This window comes from Chiloscyllium plagiosum, unplaced genomic scaffold (genome assembly GCF_037043375.1).
Source record: "Chiloscyllium plagiosum isolate Xiang-an unplaced genomic scaffold, Cpla_swu_hap1 HiC_scaffold_42, whole genome shotgun sequence".
In the NCBI taxonomy this organism is placed as follows: domain Eukaryota; kingdom Metazoa; phylum Chordata; class Chondrichthyes; order Orectolobiformes; family Hemiscylliidae; genus Chiloscyllium; species Chiloscyllium plagiosum.
The window spans coordinates 79,335,256-79,354,722 of NW_028270180.1; the positions used below are offsets into that span (position 1 = coordinate 79,335,256).

At 42.8% G+C, this 19,467-nt stretch overlaps 1 protein-coding gene across 1 annotated transcript in view; it reads left to right on the plus strand.

Annotated features, from left to right (window-relative positions):
- The window catches only part of LOC148137942 (putative G protein-coupled receptor 139), a 55,084-nt gene that overhangs the window by 26,281 nt on the left and 9,336 nt on the right, over positions 1-19,467 (plus strand). Inside the window, exon 2 of the mRNA XM_087982125.1 lies at positions 5,443-5,574. Within this exon, the coding sequence (XP_087838251.1) occupies positions 5,443-5,574 (132 nt within the window). The remainder of the gene's footprint in view (positions 1-5,442; positions 5,575-19,467) is intronic.

The following is a 19,467-nucleotide window of genomic DNA, read 5'->3' on the forward strand; positions in this document are numbered from 1 at the left end:
TGACTCATCCGGTTAGACCCATCCCTTTGGAGGAGTCATGGTGACTGTTGTTTCAGCATTTGGGTCGGTAAAATGACCAACAAATGGAGCAGAGGCTTCAGAGAGGACAGGCTCCGTAAAATGGAATGAGGGAATCACAATCAGATCAGCCATGGTCTTAGTGAATGGTGGGGCAGCATTGAATGGACCACTAATGCAACTTATTCATATATTCCAGTTAGTAACAAGCAAACTCCCCTTCTCTCCCAGTGTCCCATACTGGTGGGGAGTGAGTCACCTCCTACTGTTCTTGTGTAACAGGATCCTGTGGCCTCACATACCTCCAGATTTCCCTGTTCCCTAGTTTCGAGCATTGAGTGACTCCCTCCTGTCCCTGTATCCCAGTATGAAGCAGTTGAATGACTGCGTCCTGTTCCTGTGTCCCAATCTTGAGCAGCTGTGTGACTGCCTCCTGATCCAAGGTTTGTTAAAATAGATGTCCTGCTCCTGCTACTGAGTAACAGGCTCCAAAAGCTCTGTGCTCACTTGCTGCTCCCGTGGAATGGAGTCGAGGACGTGAATGTCCTCTTCATATTTCTTACAGCTTCTCTGGACTTAAAGCCTTTCTCCTGTTTCTGTAAAACAGACATCAAAATCTGAATGATGCATTTTTGTATTTTAGTCTCAGCAATTGAGCAAACACGCTGACTGACAGAATTCAGAAGCTGAATAGCCTCCTCCTGTTCCTGTGTTATACACACAAGAGGCAATAGAGTCTCAGAGATCTACAGCACGGAAAAAGACCTTTCGGTCTGATAATCCATACCGACCAAATATCCGAAATAAATCTCGTCCCTCTTGCCAGCACTTGGCCCATCTCCCTCTAAACACTTCCCATGTATGTATCCGTCCAAATACCTTTTAAATGGTGTAACTGTACCTGCCTCCACTGCCTCTTTTGGCTGTTCAATCCATACACACAGCAGTCTCTGTGTGAAAATGTCCCTGTTTAAATCTTTCACCCTCACCTTAAACCTTTGTCTTCTAATTTTGGACTCGCCAATCCTGGGGAAAAGGCATTTACTGTTTACCTTACCTATGCCCCTCATGATTTTATAAACGTTTTTAAGGTCACCTCTCAGCCTCAACACTTGAAAATAGTCCCATCCTATTCAAACTCTCCCTGTATCTCTAACCCTCCTACACCTGCAACATTATTTTAAATCTCTTCTGCACCCTTTCAAGTTTGACAACATCTTTCCGACAGCAGGGTGACCAGCATTAAAGGCAATATTACAAAAGTAGCCAAACAATGCAACATGTCACGCAAATGTTTAGACGCAAAGCACGCACCAATAAAGGGAAGATCACCAAGTGCCTTCTTCACTGCGCTGTCTACCTGTGACGGCACTTTCAAGGAACGGAGAACTTGCAACACAAGGTGACACAGTAGCTCAGTGACTAGCATTGCTGCTTCACAGCGCAGCGATCTGGATTTAATTCCATCCTTGAATGACTGCCTGTGTGGTGTTTGCACATTCTCCCCGTGTCTGCACGACTCTCCTCCGGATGTTATGTTTTCCTCCGACAGTATAAAGATATACAGATAAGGGTAGATTGGCCATACTAAATTGCGTAAAGTACCCAGGGATGTGTAGGCGAGGTGGATTAGCCTTGGGAAATGCAGGCTCAGAGGGATAGGGGAGAGGTTTGTCCAGTGGGATACTGTTTAGAGGTTCGATGTGGCCTCGATGGGCCGAATAGGCTCTTTCGTCATTGTAGGGATTCGATCATTTCTATGGAGTTCTCCTTCATTGGCAGCTTTCGACAGGGCCCTACCTACATGTCTTGCCTTGATGTGTCTTGCCAAAATGCAACACCTCACATTAAACTAAAATAAACTCCATCCACCACTCCTCGGTTCATCTAAGCAAAGTCCCATTATCGTCTGAGAGATCATTCTTCACTGTCGACTGCACCACCAAATTTGTTATTATCGACAAATGTACTGACCATACTTCATATCGTGGGCGGCACGGTGGCACAGTGGTTAGCACTGCTGCCTCACAGCGCCAGAGACCCGGGTTCAATTCCCGCCTCAGGCGACTGACTGTGTGGAGTTTGCACATTCTCCCCGTGTCTGCGTGGGTTTCCTCCGGGTGCTCCGGTTTCCTCGCACAGTCCAAAGATGTGCAGGTCAGGTGAATTGGCCATGCTAAATTGCGGTAGTGTTAGGTAAGGGGTAAATGTAGGGGATTGGGTGGGATGCGCTTCGGCAGGTCGGTGTGGACTTGTTGGGCCGAAGGGCCTGTTTCCACACTGTAAGTAATCTAATCTAATATACACAAACGCAAATGATTTGTATAAGTGACAAAAGGCCGTGGACCCAGTCAAACCTTGCGAACAAGTCTACCATGTAGAACATTTTGGTTTTCTTCCTGAATTCCATAAAGACAACATCCATTGTCCTGCCGTCATCAATCATCTTCAGCACTTCCTCAAAAAGTTACACCGAGTCGGTGGGACGTTATCTCCAATGTACAAAGCACTCTTCAGTCCTTTTCTTTCCAAATGCATATACCTCCTTTCCCTCAAAATTCCCTCCAACAATTTAGTCACCATTGACGTCAGGCTCACTGATCTATGGTTAACTGTTTTTTCGTTACTTTCTTAAATAATAACACGATGTTAGCAGCCCTCCAGTCTTTTGACACCTCACCTGTGGAAAACAATGATATGAACATATCAGCAAAATGCTGACCAACCTCTTTCCTAGCTTCCCACACACGTTTGGGATACAACTGATCAGGTCCCAGGGATTTGTTCATATTTTTGTGTTTTAAAATATCCAACACTTCCTTGAAATATAGACACTTTTCAAGGTATCACTATATATTTCTTCATTCTCTCGCTCTTGTAATCTCCTCCAAATTAAATACTGAGGAGAAATACTTATTTCATATCCCTCCAATCTCCTGTGGTTCCACACATCGGTAGGCCTAAAGACATTTAACGTGCCCGATTCTCACCCTAGTTTGCTATTAAAGGATTTTTAGAAGTTCTTCAATGCCTCGTTAGCCCTATTTCTAAAGCCATCTCATGTCCACATTTTTCCGGCCCGATTCCCCATTAACTATACACTTGCTGCCCTTACACACCTCTCGGGATTCACTTGATCTCAGCTCTGTTTACCTGATACATGCCTCCTTCCTTACCTTGACCAGAGCACCAATATATCTAGCCATCCAGCACACCCTGTACCCACCAGCCTTGCCACTCTCACTAATGGGAACACGTTGGCTCTGGACTCTCTGAAACCAAATTTTGATGGCCTTGCATTTTCCAACCATCCCTTTACCTGCAAATAGGGTATTCCAATTAGCCTTTCACAGGGCTCGCCTAACACTTTCAAAATTGGCCTTGTTCAAAGTTAGAACTTTAATGTTTACATCAGGTCTTTCCTATTCCAAAACTAATTTAAAACTAATATTTATGCGTAACAGACTTGAAAGGTAAATAAACACTTCCTCCCTCTCTGTAACAGGTTCGAAAGGCTGCATGGCCTCCTCCTGCCCTTATGTAACAGATCTGAGCCATTAAATGACGCAGCAACCCGTGGATTATGAGCAACCATTAAACTGTATCTGATGGAGGTCCATCCCTTCCCAGTTACAGAAACACAAACAACAAAATGTACTCCAGGTGCCCTCTCAATAAAACCTTATACAGCTGCAGCGACACATGTCTTTCAAGGTTGGCCGGCAGCCGAACCTTGTTAACCAGTCTACCAAGTAGAACATTTTGGTTTTCTTACTGAATTCCATTTAAAAAATCCACTGACTTGCATTAAATAAAGATTTAAAAGATTTAAAGATTTATGATCCATCCCTCAGCAACCCGCATCCATTCCATCCAAACCCAGTGAATATTCCCATTCACAGTGAAATGAAAAGTGATGTGTGGAACTGGTTAACTGAGCCTGTTTATTCAGTCATGATTTGGAGATGCCGGTGTTGGACTGGGATGTACAAATTTAAAAATCACACAACACCAGGTTATAGTCTAACAGGTTTAATTGGAAGCACAGTAGCTTTCGGGGTGCCGCTCCTTCATCAGGTGATAGTGGAGGACACACTTCTAAGGCACGGAATTTATCGCAAAAATTTACAGTGTGATGAAACTGAAATTATACATTGAAAAATACCTTGATTGTCTGTTGAGTCTTTCATCTGTTTGAATATCATGACAGTTTCATTTCTTTCATGTGTAAATCACAAATCCTTTTTCTTTTAAAGTTGCATTCTCAGGTTAGCTGTAACAATGAGTGTTAGCTAGAAAATATGTTGAAGGTGTTAGCCCCCTGTGTTCTCTTTCTGTACCATGATGTTTAGATTGATTCCAATCTGAAAAGTGAGATAACAGAGTTTACATGAATTCATGCAGTTTTTGAGCTTAGCGGTTTACACGAAATCATGCAGTTTTTGAGCAAAGTACAACGTAACTCTGCAAGTACAAATTCACCCCACAAAGTATATGTGTGCATGTGCGCCTTTGTCTGTTTGTGTGTGTTTGTCTGGGTTAGAAGTTGTGAGTGTGAGAGGGAGTGTATATGTGTGTAGTGATGTAGAGTGTCTTAAGTCTATGAGAGGGTGCATGTGTGAGTGTGGGTGTGTGTGTGCGTGTCTGGGGTGGTGGTGTTTTGAGTATCAGTGAGAGAGAGTGTATATGTGTGTGCATGAGTGTAGAGTGGTTTTACGTCTCTGAGCGGATGCTTGTGTGAGAGTGTGTGTCTGTAAGGGTGTGTTTGAGTGTCTGTGTGAATGTCTGTGCACGTGTGTCCGTATGTATGTGGGTGTATAGGAGTTCTTGTGTGTGTGTGTGTGTGTGTGTTAGTAACGCAATGGTTGTCACCTGTAATGTGACATGAGCCCAAGGTCCCGGTTGAGGCCCTCCCTATGGGTACCGAAACTAGTTATCAGCCTCTGCTCGGCCACTGTTGCCTGCCCTGAAGTCCGCCTTGGAGGATGGTCACCAGAAGGTCCGAGGTTGAAGGTCCAGGACCACTGAAGTGTTCCCCAACTGGGAGGGAACCCTCCTGTCTATTGATTGTTGTGCAGTGCCCATTCATCCGTTGTCATAGGCATTGCTCAGTTTCCCAGTGTTTGTTCAGTGACTGTGCTTAATGCCAATCTCCATGGATTCTAATTAGCCCAGTGGAGAGTTTCCATCTTTTAATGATAAATGGTCGCCGTTCAATGTGTTATCCCATAACATGAGCGGGAGCATCACCGACAGCACTGACAGTGATCAGCAACCCCAGAGAGAGGGGGAGGAGAGATTAGTATTTGAGAACATTAGACTGGAATGTTCCAGCAATTGATCAGAACCAGAGGACATTAGACTAGAATGTTCCAAAAATGTATCAGAAAAAATGAACATTAGACTGGCATGTTCCAACAATAGACAGGAATATATCCAATTATGTTTGGTATCTTTATGCATTTTATTGGTGGTCATTATCATTGCGGATCAATTACGCTCTGTTCATTATTCAATATTATTATTATCCTTTCCTGGCTATCGTTTGTGTTCCTGGTAAGTGTCACTGTCCAGATTTTCTTTTTTCTATAAACCGGTTATGTCTGTATTACAGTTCTTTCACATAGTCTACATTTCTTGTCAATATTATTTTCCTGTTGAAACTTTCAATCCATATATTCACTCTACAGGCTACTACTAACTACATCAAGGAATGTGTTCAAATACTGTCTCCCTCTCTGCTCTGGCAGTGTTATTCATGGGTCTCTATGTTGACCTACTCAGTTTTAGCGTAGAACTACAATTTATTGTATCATTGCCTTTGTTATTTAAATATTAACAGCATGGAGGTCACTCTCTACTGTTCTGGTTACAAACTCCACTTCCCTCCACTGTTTCCATCTCATCCCTGGCCAATATCTGCGACTGGAGCAGACAAGTCACAACTGTGGGTGATCCCTTTGACCATGAGCTGATTCCTGACACCATACCCTGACCATTTCTAACTTGAAATTCTCACCACTCCACAATATATCTCACTGGTTTCTTCCACCTGCTGTTTGAACCTTGAGCTATGAAGTACAGTCTCAATGAAGCCAATAATCTGCTGCTGATGCTCCCGGCTTCAAACCTGCCGAAGCAAATCTGATTCGAACTCACACCAAACTCCCATCCATCTGTCATTCATGTGTATGCCGATGTATATTGCTATTGTGTCTGGCAATGCCTTTATTTTGACATTCTCAAACACTTTACCGTATCTCTCGTTCTCTCTCTGTTGATTAACAAAAAGTCGGCTAGTAGTTCTTATTTAAAATAGGTTCCTCCATGTGCGTTCCTTCTTAAACAATGAGTTTCACATTCAACCACGCCAATCACGCACAAACACGCACTGTCTCTCAGTTTCTGATTAACACGCACGCACAAACACACGCAGCAGTAGACAGTAAACTGATGCGAGTATAGTTTGCATATGATAGTAAAGTTTGCAATACTCTCCATGCTGGGCAGATAGTGCAGTTTACTGAACAACACACTAGTATGGTGTGCACAGCTCTCCATGCTGGGCTGTCATCTTGTCCCAGTTTATGTTGTTTGTGGTGTTCTGTGAAGCAGATTCAGAACATGATGTAACAAACCATTTCAGCTGATCTGACAATGCCTTTATTCAATGTCCTCATTCTTGTAATTTTATTATCGAAGATCTCACTTCTCCAGTTAGTCCCAATGCCCTGTCTGTTTCCCCATACTTCCACAACATTTTTTAAGTTAATTAACTGTCTGTTTCTGATTTCAATGTGAATCTTTCTGTCCCTCTGTATATTTCCCTTGGCTTAGCTTTTGGCTCCCTAGTGTATCGAGTGCTGGCATTGTGAAGCTCAGAAACAGTGAAATGGTGTATGTCAGGCTGTTGTTCACGGCCCTGTATGTCCAACGTGATGGTCCATGGACAGGGATGTTTCAGAGGTTATGAGACACATCCTTGTAACTTGATCTGTACCTGTATTTGTCCCTCTCAGGTGACCTTGCGATCAGTAGCACGAGGAAGCCCCTAGGGTAAAGGACCAGGCATCTAAATTCTGTGAAAATGCTGTCACTTAAAAAAAGATTATTTTCTCCTCTCTTTAAATAAGGGATCTTGAATGCCAACCTGCCTGCTGAAAACGCCTCAAGTAAATATCTTACGACGCTTTTAGTGTTTTTAATAAATAGTCGTAACAACAGCCTAGTAACTTATCCCCAGCTGCTACTCACTCTGAAACCTGACTTGATGCTGTTTCCTCCTGGAGTGGAGAACTGTATGCAAGAATGTATGTCTGAATGTTCATTTTTGTCAAGGGGTTTGTTTATGGGTTGTTAGTATATTGGAACAGTTCATTTGTAGAAGATACTGTATCCATTATTCAGTTAAGGTACCAATAGTTAAATTATTCTAAATTCCTCTACATTGTGTATGGACTTTCATTAGAGTGTTTAATTATGTTATGGTTCTGTTCGCTAAGCTGGGAATTTGTGTTGCAAATTCCCAGCTCGGCGAACAGAACCACAACAATGAGCACCCGAGCTACAAATCTTCTCACAAACTTTGAGTGTTTAAATATATTGAGTTTTACTTAACGGTGAGTGGTTTGACTAGCAGCATCACATCTGGAAGAACCACTTCACATCTACCTATAAAATAAGAAAGGTTTGGCATCCAAGCTACCTTCTTAAAATAGTTTGAGGCAATCTGGGTGGTCTATAGCAAACTGCGGACTCTTGTCTGGTTCTAAATGATAATACCAAATTGGGTTTAGAATTACAATCCCTACAGTGTGCGAACAGTCCATTCGATTCAACAAGTCCACACCGACCCTCCAAGAAGTAACCTACCCATGACCATCCCTCTACCCTAATATTGCACATTTACCCCGACTAAGGATCTAACCCACACATCTCTGAAAACTATGAAGAATTTAGCATTCACAATTCATCTGACATGCGCATCTTTGTATTGTGGAATGTAACCAGAGAATTTAGAATAAGCTCATGCAGACATTGAAGATTATGCACTGGGAGACTATTGGGTTCAAAGGTCATGTATAGTAGTTGTTAGTGTCTTTTGTTGCGGATGTGAATTCGGTTGATTTGAACAGCGTTTTGTGAATAAAGATTCTTTCAGTCACTAAGAGTTCTCTGGGAGTGGAAGAAGTGAATTTGGGGGTTTTACAAAAGATAATGAAGGCAAAGCTATAGGAATTGGCAGACAGGCTGGAGTTGGGGTTGCGTTTGTCTGTGAGAAAATGAGAGATAATTAAAGCTATAGCTCAGCAATTACATTTTGTTGAACCGCCATCAGAGTCTGTGGAAATGTCAAGAATTCAATTTCAAATGAGGGACTTTGAACATGAGAAGGAATTGAAACAGTTTGAATTATGATAAAAAGTAGAAATAAGTGAAAGGGAAATGAAGAAGAAAGAGAGGAAAGGACAGTAGAAAAGCAGAGAGTTTCAACTTAAACAGTTAGCAATTAGAGCGGAAAGTTGACATAGATGGCGAAGATGAAGGTAGATGGTCGGCGGGATGAGGAGGATAATGAGGTTGAACAACCCTATTGTAACCAATGGCCTAATGGGGTTCTGTTTAAATGCACCCAGGCATTATCTAAATTTGATGAGAAGGATGGGGAAGCCTTTTGAATTTCATTTGATAAAGTGGCTAAACAAATGCAGTGACCAGTGACCATGTGGATTTAGTTTATCCAAACAAAGCTGGTAGGTATTTGCATCCCTATCAGAGGAGGTATCCGGCCAGTATGAGGAGGTGAAGAAAGCCATCTGAAGTGCATGTGAGCTTGTGCCAGAAGCTGACAGACTGCGTTTCAGGAATCTAAAAAAGGATCCCTGATTAAACGCACATTAAGTTTGAAAGGATCAAACAAAGTAATTTTTAAAGGTGGGTAAAGGTATTAAAAACAGAGCAAACCTATGACACTGTTAGAGGGATTCTTATTTTGGAGAAGTTCAACAATTCACTTCCTGCAGCCGTGCGAACTCGTGTGGAAGAACACAGAGTTAAAACGGTACGATTAGAAGCTGAAATGGCTGCTGCTGATGATTGCGTTCGGAGATCAAAGTTTGGTTTCTGTGAGAGATGGAGAAGAATGTGTGATATCTTCTTAAAACATATCCCTGCGATAGTAAGGTTTATTGGCATAGGCCAGGAGTAGCAGGTAACGAGGTTACAACATTAAGAGTTACAGAAGCATGTAATTCTTTTATGTTGAGACTTGAGGAGCTATGTCTTTCAGAAGGAGTATTGGAGAGATGAGAAGTGCTCCATTATGTAACGTGTGGTTGGAGTGTACAGTGGAAACACCAACAGATTTATTACACGTTGGGGAAGGAGGCCTTGAGCTTGATGTTGGCGTTACATCATTTCAGAAATTAAATTGCGAATAATATACATGAGCCAAATCTTTTTAACTGATCGTGACCCCTTAATGTTTTTGGAGAAGTTTAGGGAGAGGTTTACCAGTCTGTTTCGATTGAGCTTATTATTTCTGCCATTCAATTGGAAATTATATAGGTTACAGGGCGATAAATCCTAAGTTTTGACACTTTGGGGAGACTTGGATGAAGAAATACAAAGGCATTCTGTGGCAGGAGTAAAATGACTGAAATCGAAACTATTTGTGAACAATTGTATGATCAGAGTCAATGTAATATATATATGCGTTGAAGACTACTAACAAGGACCTTGTCACAGAGAGGTGTCACCTCCTTCGACCTGCAGCTTCTGAAGAAGGGCTTATGCCCGAAACGTCGATTCTCCTGTTCCCTGGATGCTGCCTGACCTGCTGCGCTTTTCCAGCAACACATTTTCAGCTTAAATTACAATAGTTTATTGTTACACTTTCATTCCTAATGTATACCATTATCATAAGTCTTTCCCTTTCGAAAACCTTTATGTTTTCTTTGAATTCGTATTTAATGGACACAAGGATTTAAGAGATCTGCTCCAATTGCTGTGTAAGAACTATGTGTGGCTGAATGGACTCATCACCCTGCTGGTATACTAACTCGATGGGCTGACGTCTTTCTCATGTTCCCATATTGCCATCTCCAAGGCCAGAATGACCTCCTCCTGTTGATGCTTTAGAGGATTGGGAGATTATAGAATCTAACTGTTGCTGTCAAACATTTTGAGAGGCTGATGGGTATTCTTATACTTCTCCATAACAGGTGAATATACTGAACGGTCTCATGTATCCCGGAGATGGGACCAAGGGATTGATTGGTCTTCTCATGTTCCCATACAACAGACACGTGTCTAAATTACCTCTTCCTTTCTCATAAAAGACGTCTCAGATAGTTTTTATCCTTATCCAATTCCCTTGCAATAGGATTGGTGGGTCTGAATGGCCTCCTGTTATCCCAGTGTAACAATCTCCAGTCACTGTGTGACTTCTCCAAGTTCCTATGTTACAGACTTGAAGAGACTTAATGGACTGATCCTGTTGCTGTTTAACAGGATACTGGTGCAGCATGGTCTACTGTTATAGGCTCGAGTGGCTGATTGGCCTCCTTCTGTAAATGTATATCAGGCTCCAGGGGCTGAGTAGACTCGTCCTGTTTGGTGTAACAGGCTCGAAGGTCTGAATATCCTCCTGTTGTTCCTGTGGAACAGGCTGGTGAACAGTATGGATTCCTCGACTATCTCTGTAATTCGCTTCTCTTGTTGACTCATCCTGTCATCTATGTTCAAATAAGATCATCTTTAAATTTTTGTAAACTCCAATGGCTCCTGGGTCAACCTGATCATCCTTTCATTATAGGCTAGCACCTTCATTGCAGGAATCAGTTGAGGGAACCATCTCTGAGCTGCTTCCAATATAACAACATACTTTCTTCATTGAAGAGATTAAATCTGTACACACTACTCCAGATTGATCTCACTAAGACCCTGTACAGCAGCAGCAACACTTTATCAGCCTGCTGTGAAGTTCCCACCCAGGTTAGCGCTGTCTCAGCTCTCTGGGAGCTCTCAGCTCTCTCAGAGCATTGTTGGAAGATCATTGCCCTTCTTTACTCCATCAGCAAAACGGGAGATCTGGAGAAATTAAAGTTTGAGAAGATCATAAATGATGTGGCGAGATGATCTCTACCATTAATCTCCCCAGAGCCGAAGTCGCTCAGATTCCACAGAATTTAGTAAGGTGGAGCGCAAAAACAGCAAGGAGGAGCAAACATTGATGGGAGTTATATATCAAAGTGAAAGCTGCAATACAAATGCTGGACATGTTATAAAACAGGAAATGGGATATACACATTTCTGGGTACTTCAGTAATAATGTAATGTTTAAATTATATCTAAACTGTGTTAACCCAATTGAATGCTAATGCTGGGAAAAATGGATTTCATGACCACGTGTGAGATGGTTTACATGAACATTATGTCGAGCACTGAGTTCGAGATCAGGTTATTTAGGAATTGGTGTTGAGTGATCAGAAGAGCTAATTGAAAATTTTGCTGGAAAGGACCTCTTGGGAACAGTGACTACAATGTATTGGTTTTAATTTGTGCTGTTTGAGTACACGACAGTTTTTGTTTTAGTTGAAGTAACCATTATAAATCTGAGTCATGCAAGGTGGGGACTACAGATGCTGGAGATCAGAGTCGAAGAGTGCGGTGCTGGAAAAGCACAGTCAGACAGCATACTAAGAGCAGATATATCGATGTTTCGGGCATATACCCTTCATCAGGAATGAACCTTATATACCAAGGGGGCTAAGAGATAAATGAAAAGGGGGTGCGGCAGGGGGGAGGTAGCTGGAATTGTGATAGGTAGATGAAGGTGGAGTTGAAAGTGATAGGTGATGAAGGGAGACAGAACGCCTCATCTACTGCATCCACTAAACCCAATGTGGTCTTCTCGACATTAGCGAGACAGGAGGTCAACTTGTGGATTATTTCAGAGAACATCTCTGGGTCAGCCACATTGAACAACTCCATTGCCCTTGGCTGTGCACTTTAACTCCCCTTCCCACCCTGCCAAGGACATGAGGGTCCTATATCTACTCCATCGCCAAACCAGAGCCACCAGAAGACTGGAGGAAGAAAGCCTCCTCTTCTGCCTTGGGACCCTCCAACCACAGGGGATCATAGTTGATTTCCCCATTTCCCCATTTCCCCTAATTCCACCTTATCCCACTCCAACCTTTCAAGTCAGTACCGCCCTTTTTAACGTTCCAACGTGTCCATCTTCCTCCAGCGTGCAAAAAGCGTGCAAACGAAAGAAAAACATAAAGACTGCTAAAAAGCGTCTAAATAAAAACAAGGTCAAACGTGGAAAGGTTGGTGCGCGTTCAAGATAATTTATTGCAGAGAACAGAGAAATCGCAGGGAAAAGAAACAGTTTCTTTGTGTCTATCTTCATGGAAGAATGTCTAGAAATTCTTCCAGAAATACCAAGTGACCATGGGACTTGTGTAAGTAAAGTCTAAGATCATTCTTATCAATGTTGAGGTCATCTTTGAAAAGAAAGCTGGATTGAGGATTTATAAGTCTGACAGACTAGATGTACTTCATACACGAACTTCAGAGGAAGCAGCAACAGATATGATGATTGCATCGCGGATTTTCACTTTATTTTCCGACACATTCCCGAAAGGCATTTAGGCAATTTGGATAAGGCAAAGGTTATAAATATTATCCAACATTTTAAGAAAGGATAGAGGTAGAGAGTGGTGAACTACAGACCAGTTAACTTTTCATTCGCAGTCGGGTGTCTGTTGGACTCGATTCAAAGAACATGTTACTGGATATATAGAAGGTAATAACATACCTGGGGACTATGATAATGTATCGATGAAAGGAAAACCAGGAGTGGCAAACTTTTTTGGAATGGTTTGAAGATGATTCTTGGAGACTTAGGCAATGAAGAACCAATGGATAACATGGAGTTGGATATTCTTGAGCTCTTTTTTAAGAACTCACACAGTAAACTCATAATAAAAAATAAAGCGAGAGGTATTAGGAAGAACATATGCAAATGGGCAAGTAAAAATTAAGTTGACGTTCTTGTGAATGTAATTGGAATATAGAGGATGTAGTGAACCAGTTGCATCGAGTGTTGGTGAGACTAAATTTAGAGTATTGTGTATCATTCGTAGTCCCAATCGCAGAAAGAATATGCTGACTATAGAGGAACTGCAAATGGTATCATCCAGATTAATCCCTAAAATGATTATCCAGATTAATCCCGAAAATGGCAAGATTGTCTGATGTGAAAACTCAGCCTGTGATCTCGAGATTCAAAACATGAGAGGTGATTGCAGTGAAACTTTGAAATATAGGGGGGATTGAATAACAGAGGGACATGAAGAAGTACAAGTAGGTGAGATCTGGGAGAATCCCACGATATTCTACACAGACAAGTAGAACAGAATAATCAGCAAACAGTTAGTGTCCATTAGAAACCAAAGGGGCAATCTGTGTGTCAAGCTGGAGAACATTGATGGATTGTTACATGAGACCTTCACATCTATTTTACTTGGGAGAAGGAGGAGGCAGGTACAGAATTCAAGAAGATGGACTAGGAAGCTCTTGAACAGATTGATGTAAAATACGAGCAGAGATTTGAGGCTTTGTTCTGTATTAATTTGGACCAATCTCCATGTCTGAAAGAGTTGTATCACAGTCAGCTGTTGAGGTCAAGGGAGGAAAGACCCTGACTGAATATTTTAATTAGAATTTGACCAAAGGGGAGGTGCCAGAGAACTGGAGCACTGCTAATACGATTCCACTCACAGTAAGGGTGGGAGAGATAGACCAGGGAACTATACACGAGCAAGTATTCGATCACTGTAAAGGAAACTACTGAAGAACATAGTGAAGGAGAAAATCGAACTCCAATCAGAGTCATAATGTTTGATCTGGGATAATCATCATGACTTTATCAGAAGGAAGTCACATCCAATGGGTTTGATTGCATTAGTTTGAGGATGACGATTGTTTTGTTTTTTAAAATGGCCTTTGAAAAAAATTCCACCTGGGAAACTGAAAAATAAAATAAAATCTCACAATATGTAGGATAACTTGACAAGTTACAACGAAAATTGTCTTATTGGCAGGAGGCAAAGGGTGGTTAGAGCAGGCTGTTTGTGTGACTGGAGACCAGTGTCCCCTGGTGTACCACAGGGATCAGTGCTCTATCCCTTATTATTTGTGTTATTCATATAAAAAAAGATGGGAATGTGAAGGGGGCGAGGTGGAGAGTGGGGGAGGTGTGATAAGTAAGTGCATGTTTGACATAAAGATTGGCAGGGTGGTTAGCTGTGAGGAGGAAGGCCTTAAGATACAGGAAGATGCAGATGGAATGGTCAGATGGGCAGATCAATGGCAGATGGAATGTAACCCTGATAAATATGTGGTGATGCACTTTGGGAGATGGAACCAGGCAGGGGAGGACTCAATGAATGGCAGCACACTGCTGACCTCAGAGTGTACTTCTCCACACATCCCTGAATGTGACTGGACAGGTTAATGAAGGAGTTAAGAATTGGACCTGTAACATTGCAAAGGATCTGGATCTCCCTGTAGACTAGTCACTGAAAACAATATTGCAGGAACAGAAAGCAGTTAGGAAGGTAAATGGCGTGTTGACCTTCATTTCAGGGGAATTTGAGTCCAGGAGTAAGGGTGTCTTACTGAAGCTGTACAGGACCTTAGTGAGACCCCATCTCGAACAATGTGCAGTATTGTGTGAAGTTTTGGTCTCTGTACCTAACAAAGGAGAAACCTGACATTGAGGGAGAGCAGTGAAGAATGACCAGACTGATCTTTGTGATGACAGGCTTGTTGTGGGAGCAGAATTTGGAGTGACTGGGCCTGTATTCCATGGGCTTTAGGAAAATGGGGTGGAGATCTCAGTGAGATATATAAAACTCTGACAGGGCGAGACAGATTGGAAGCAGGGATGATGATTCCCCAGGCTGTGGTGTCTAAAAGAAGCGCCCACAGTATGAGATACGGACAGGCCATTCTGCATTGAGATGACAATAAATGTCTGCCCTTAGAGACTGGTGAACCTGGGGAACGCGCTGGAACCACCAAGCCAACGCACTCAATATAAATAAGGATTTAGAGACAGTAAAGGGATGGTGGGAAAGCAGGAGAACGATGTGAAATAAAGGGCAAGCCATCATTTTATTGGATTGGGTAGAAAACTCGATGGACCAAAGGGACTACTGCAATTCCTATGTTATAGCTTCCCAAGGTTACTCACATTAACGGATATATTCATTGTCTGGGATAAGTGCATTTCGGAGATGTTTGAACATGAACGACAATGTGGAAGCTCAATGTGTTGTATGGTTCACTCCATTCCTGATGTTTCTGTGCAATCTGCAGGAAAGCTCTGTAAATGCTATCACAAGCTCTCAGATGTTAGGACGGAGGTCTCTACAGGGTCAACAGGACTGTGTTTCCCGTTTCCTTTTTCCGATACTTAGGCTGGGGCCGGGTGTTCTGTCTGGGTTTATTCTTTAAGACCTCGAAGCAGTTTGATACATTAGAATGTCTTGCTTGTTCGATTCATAGATCATTGAAAAGTTTTATCACATGTCTATGTATCTGCAGTCATAGATAATCATAGATAACAAACAGCAATGGACCCAGCCTCCAGTCTGACAAGCATCCTTCCACGAATCCCTCTGCCTACTACCATCAAGCCAACTGTGTATCCAATTGGCCAGTCCCCCCCAGCATTTCACTTGACGTAACCTTCCAGAACAGCCTGCCGTGTGGAACCTTAACAAACGCCTTGCTGAAATCCATTGAGACTATGTTTACCGCTCTGTCCTCGTCAACCTTCCTGCTCACTTCATGAAGGAACTCTAACAAATTTGGGAAGCATGATCTCCCACTCACAAGTCTATGCCGACTGCTCTGAATCAAACCCAGTGTAAGTAATGGGTGCAGTCAATGGTATACTGTGCTTCAATGTATGATGATTCGAGTACATAAGTAAAGCCATCTTCCTGCTATTGTAGAGCCTTGCTGAGAGAGCATTCGGGGCTCTCTCTACAGAGTTGATCTCCTTTGTAAGGATGGATCTCCTTACCACAGACGCAGGTGATGGTAACATGAGTAGAGAGTGAAGAAGCTGAGTATTTAATCTATAGAGCTGTGAGAGACGAAGAAATGGTGATGTTGAAACATGAGGAGTGGCAGCGATCACTGATTTCCAAAAGAGACATTGATCGGGTGAGAAATTCCATACTTTACCTAGGATTGATTGTTTTGATTTATTGTCACGTGTACCTCAGTTCAGGGAAACGTTTTATTTATGAGTAGCGGAGGCAGATCATAGTAAGCATGGCCATATAGATCATAGGGTGGAAATAGACTTGGACAGAGTAAGGCATACAGGTTACACGGAACAGGACGTGCACTAGACAAGGTCAACATGAACGTGATCACCATTATTTGAACATAGAAAGTCCATTCATCAGTCTAACGAGACTTTCCTAATAGTTTATATGCCTAAATTAACTCTCCCCATGTTATTGTGCAGTCGGCGTGTGAACCCGTACTGAACGTCAGCTTGCTCACAATCCCCAACACCAATCACAATACCTTCCATCTGAAACAGGTAGTCATTCCCACCCACTTCCGCCCTACATAGAAAACACCAGGCTGACTTCTGGGAGATGAAATGTGCCTTCTTGAGACTTCACACAAGACATATGGCTTCCCTGCTCACCACCATAAAACCACGTTAAAGTCCCACGTGAGTATCATAAGCAACGGAGGCACGAGGAACAATGTGGAGCAGTCTATCTGTGTAGCCTCTGCTCCACTTGTTCATCATGTTAGAGCATCAATCTGGAGACACTTGAGACTGCCGATGCTGGAGGTCAGAGCAGGGAGTCGATTGCTGGAAAAGCACAACAGGTCAGGCAGCATCCGAGGAGCAGGAGAATCGACGTTTCGGGCATCAGACATTCATCAGGAATCAGCATCAATTACCTCATTCTGCCCCTGTGTCGGTGCATTGAGGTGGGAATGGCCTCCTACTGTTACTGTATAAGTGGCTCAAGGGACTGACTGGCTTCTTCCTCATCCGATTGGACAGGGCCAAGGGCCTGTTTGGGTTACCCCTGGTTCCTGTTTAACAGCTCGATGTGCTGACAAGTGTGATGATGCTGTAGCTTTAAAAGTTTTTTTTTGTCCTGATTTCTTTTAAGAGAGAGATTGAACGATTGTTACCAAGCTGGCTAGTTAAGACCACTTGAGTGAACAGCGAGCGAGGCCTTAGGTTTATTTTAATGCACCTGAACGAGTGTGGCCAGCTCTCACAAATTAAGATCACTGGGTTTTGGTTTCTCAGTAACATCAAAAACTATCAGCGTCTCCACAGAGTTGGACGCTTCAGGGAATGTCTCCTCGCTGCTACTCTCTCTGTTTTTTTCTCTTGATGCTATTTTCAATTCCTGAATTTTCCTTTTTGCCAAGGGTTGTGTTTATGGGAATTTCCTATGTTGGACTAGTTCATGAGTAATAGCTCCTAGGTCTATTATTCTGTTTAGTTGTCCAATAGAATTACATTATTCTAAATTCCTCTTTCTTTGGTTTCCTTTCATCTTTCCTGTTTAAATAAATGGTGTTTTGCTTACCACCGGTTAGCTTGGCCAGTCACATTGCATCTGTAACAGACATTTTACATTTCCTTTAAAATAAGAAAACATTAGAGTCTATGTTGTAGTTCTGTTCGCCGAGCTGGGGATTTGTGTTGCAGACGTTTCGTCCCCTGTCGAGGTGACATCCTCAGTGCTTAGGAGCCTCCTGTGAAGCGCTTCTGTGATGTTTCCTCTGGCATTTGTAGTGATTTGTATCTGCTGCTTCCGGTTGTCAGTTCCAGCTGTCCGCTGCAGTGGCTGGTATATTGGGACCTGGTCGATGTGCTTATTGACTGAATCTGTGGATGAGTGCCATGACTCTAGGAATTCCCTGGCTGTTCTCTGTTTGGCTTGTCCTATAATAGTAGTGTTTTCCCAGTCGAACTCATGTTGCTTGTCATCTGCGTGTGTGGCTACTAAGGATAGCTGGTCGTGTCGTTTCCTGGTAAGTTGGTGTTCATGGATACGGATCCGCAGATGACAAGCTTGGGGAGCAGGCTTGGGGAGTGAACGACCTGCCCTTGTTTCTGATGTACTCCCATTCTGTTACTGGAAAGTCAGTGGGTTTTATTTTCATGAATGTCTGTTATTGAATGTTGCAGTTAGGGACACCAGATGGTTTTGTGAGACATCTCTGGGTGAGGTGTGGGGGCTGAATTCACAGTGAATCTGGTTTTATAGCATGAGCAAGAAATAGAGCAAAGGTTGCAGAGAGGGGAAGCTCTGTAAAGAGAGATGAGGGGCCTCTTTCATCCCCAACCTGGGTTTTCCAATTACATTTCCCAAATCACCTCAAAGCGTGTGGGACAGTCTTGAAGGGCCGAATGGTCTCCTCTGTTGCTGTGAACCAGTTATAGGAGTAAGTAGCCTCCAACTGCTCCTGTCTAGCAGGTTTGCGGGGCTGAATGGAACACAGGAACATGGGATTAAGGAGCAAGAGTGGGTCATCAGAGACTTTGAGCCTTCTCCACCAGGCACTAAGATTGTGGCTGATCAGTACGTGGTTTCAGCCCCACTCTCCTGTCTGTATCCCATTATCCGTGACTCACTTCTCTGTCAAATATTTAACTAACGTAGCTTTCAATCAATATGAACATAGAGGCACGATAAGCTTCCAGTGAACAGAATTCTGAGTTGAAAGGTCCTTTCAGAATTTTTCATCATCCCTATTATAAAATCAGAGAGTCATGCAGAACGGAAACAGACCCTTGAGTCCAATAAGTTCACTCCAATCAGATATCAAATCTGATCAAGTCCCATTTGCCAGCATTTGGCCAATATCCCTCCTCGCAGATACTTTTTAAATGTGGATTGTAACAGCCTTTACCACTTCCTCTGACAGCACTTTCCATACACACAGCACTCTCTGTGTGAAACATTTACCTTCAGGTCTCTTCTAAATCATTCGTCCTCTCGCCTTCAACCGATGCTCTCCTGCTCTGGACTCCCCTATCCTGGGGATCAGAGCGTGGCTGTTCAGAATATCCATGCCCCTGATGATTTTATAAACCTCTATAATGTCACCCCTCAGTCTTTCACACTCTAGGTAGAAACACCTCAACCTAATCAGCCTCTCCCTAAAGTTCAAACCCTCCAGCCCTGGAACATCCGTGTAAGTCATTTCTGTAGAAAAACGAGTTGTACGCAGTATTCTTAAAATGGCCTCACCAACATCCTGTGCAGATGCAACATACCACCCCAATTCCTATCCTCAATGCTCTGACTGATTAAGGCCAATGTGCCAAATGTGTTCTGTCCCCATGTCTACCTGCGACTCAACTTTCAA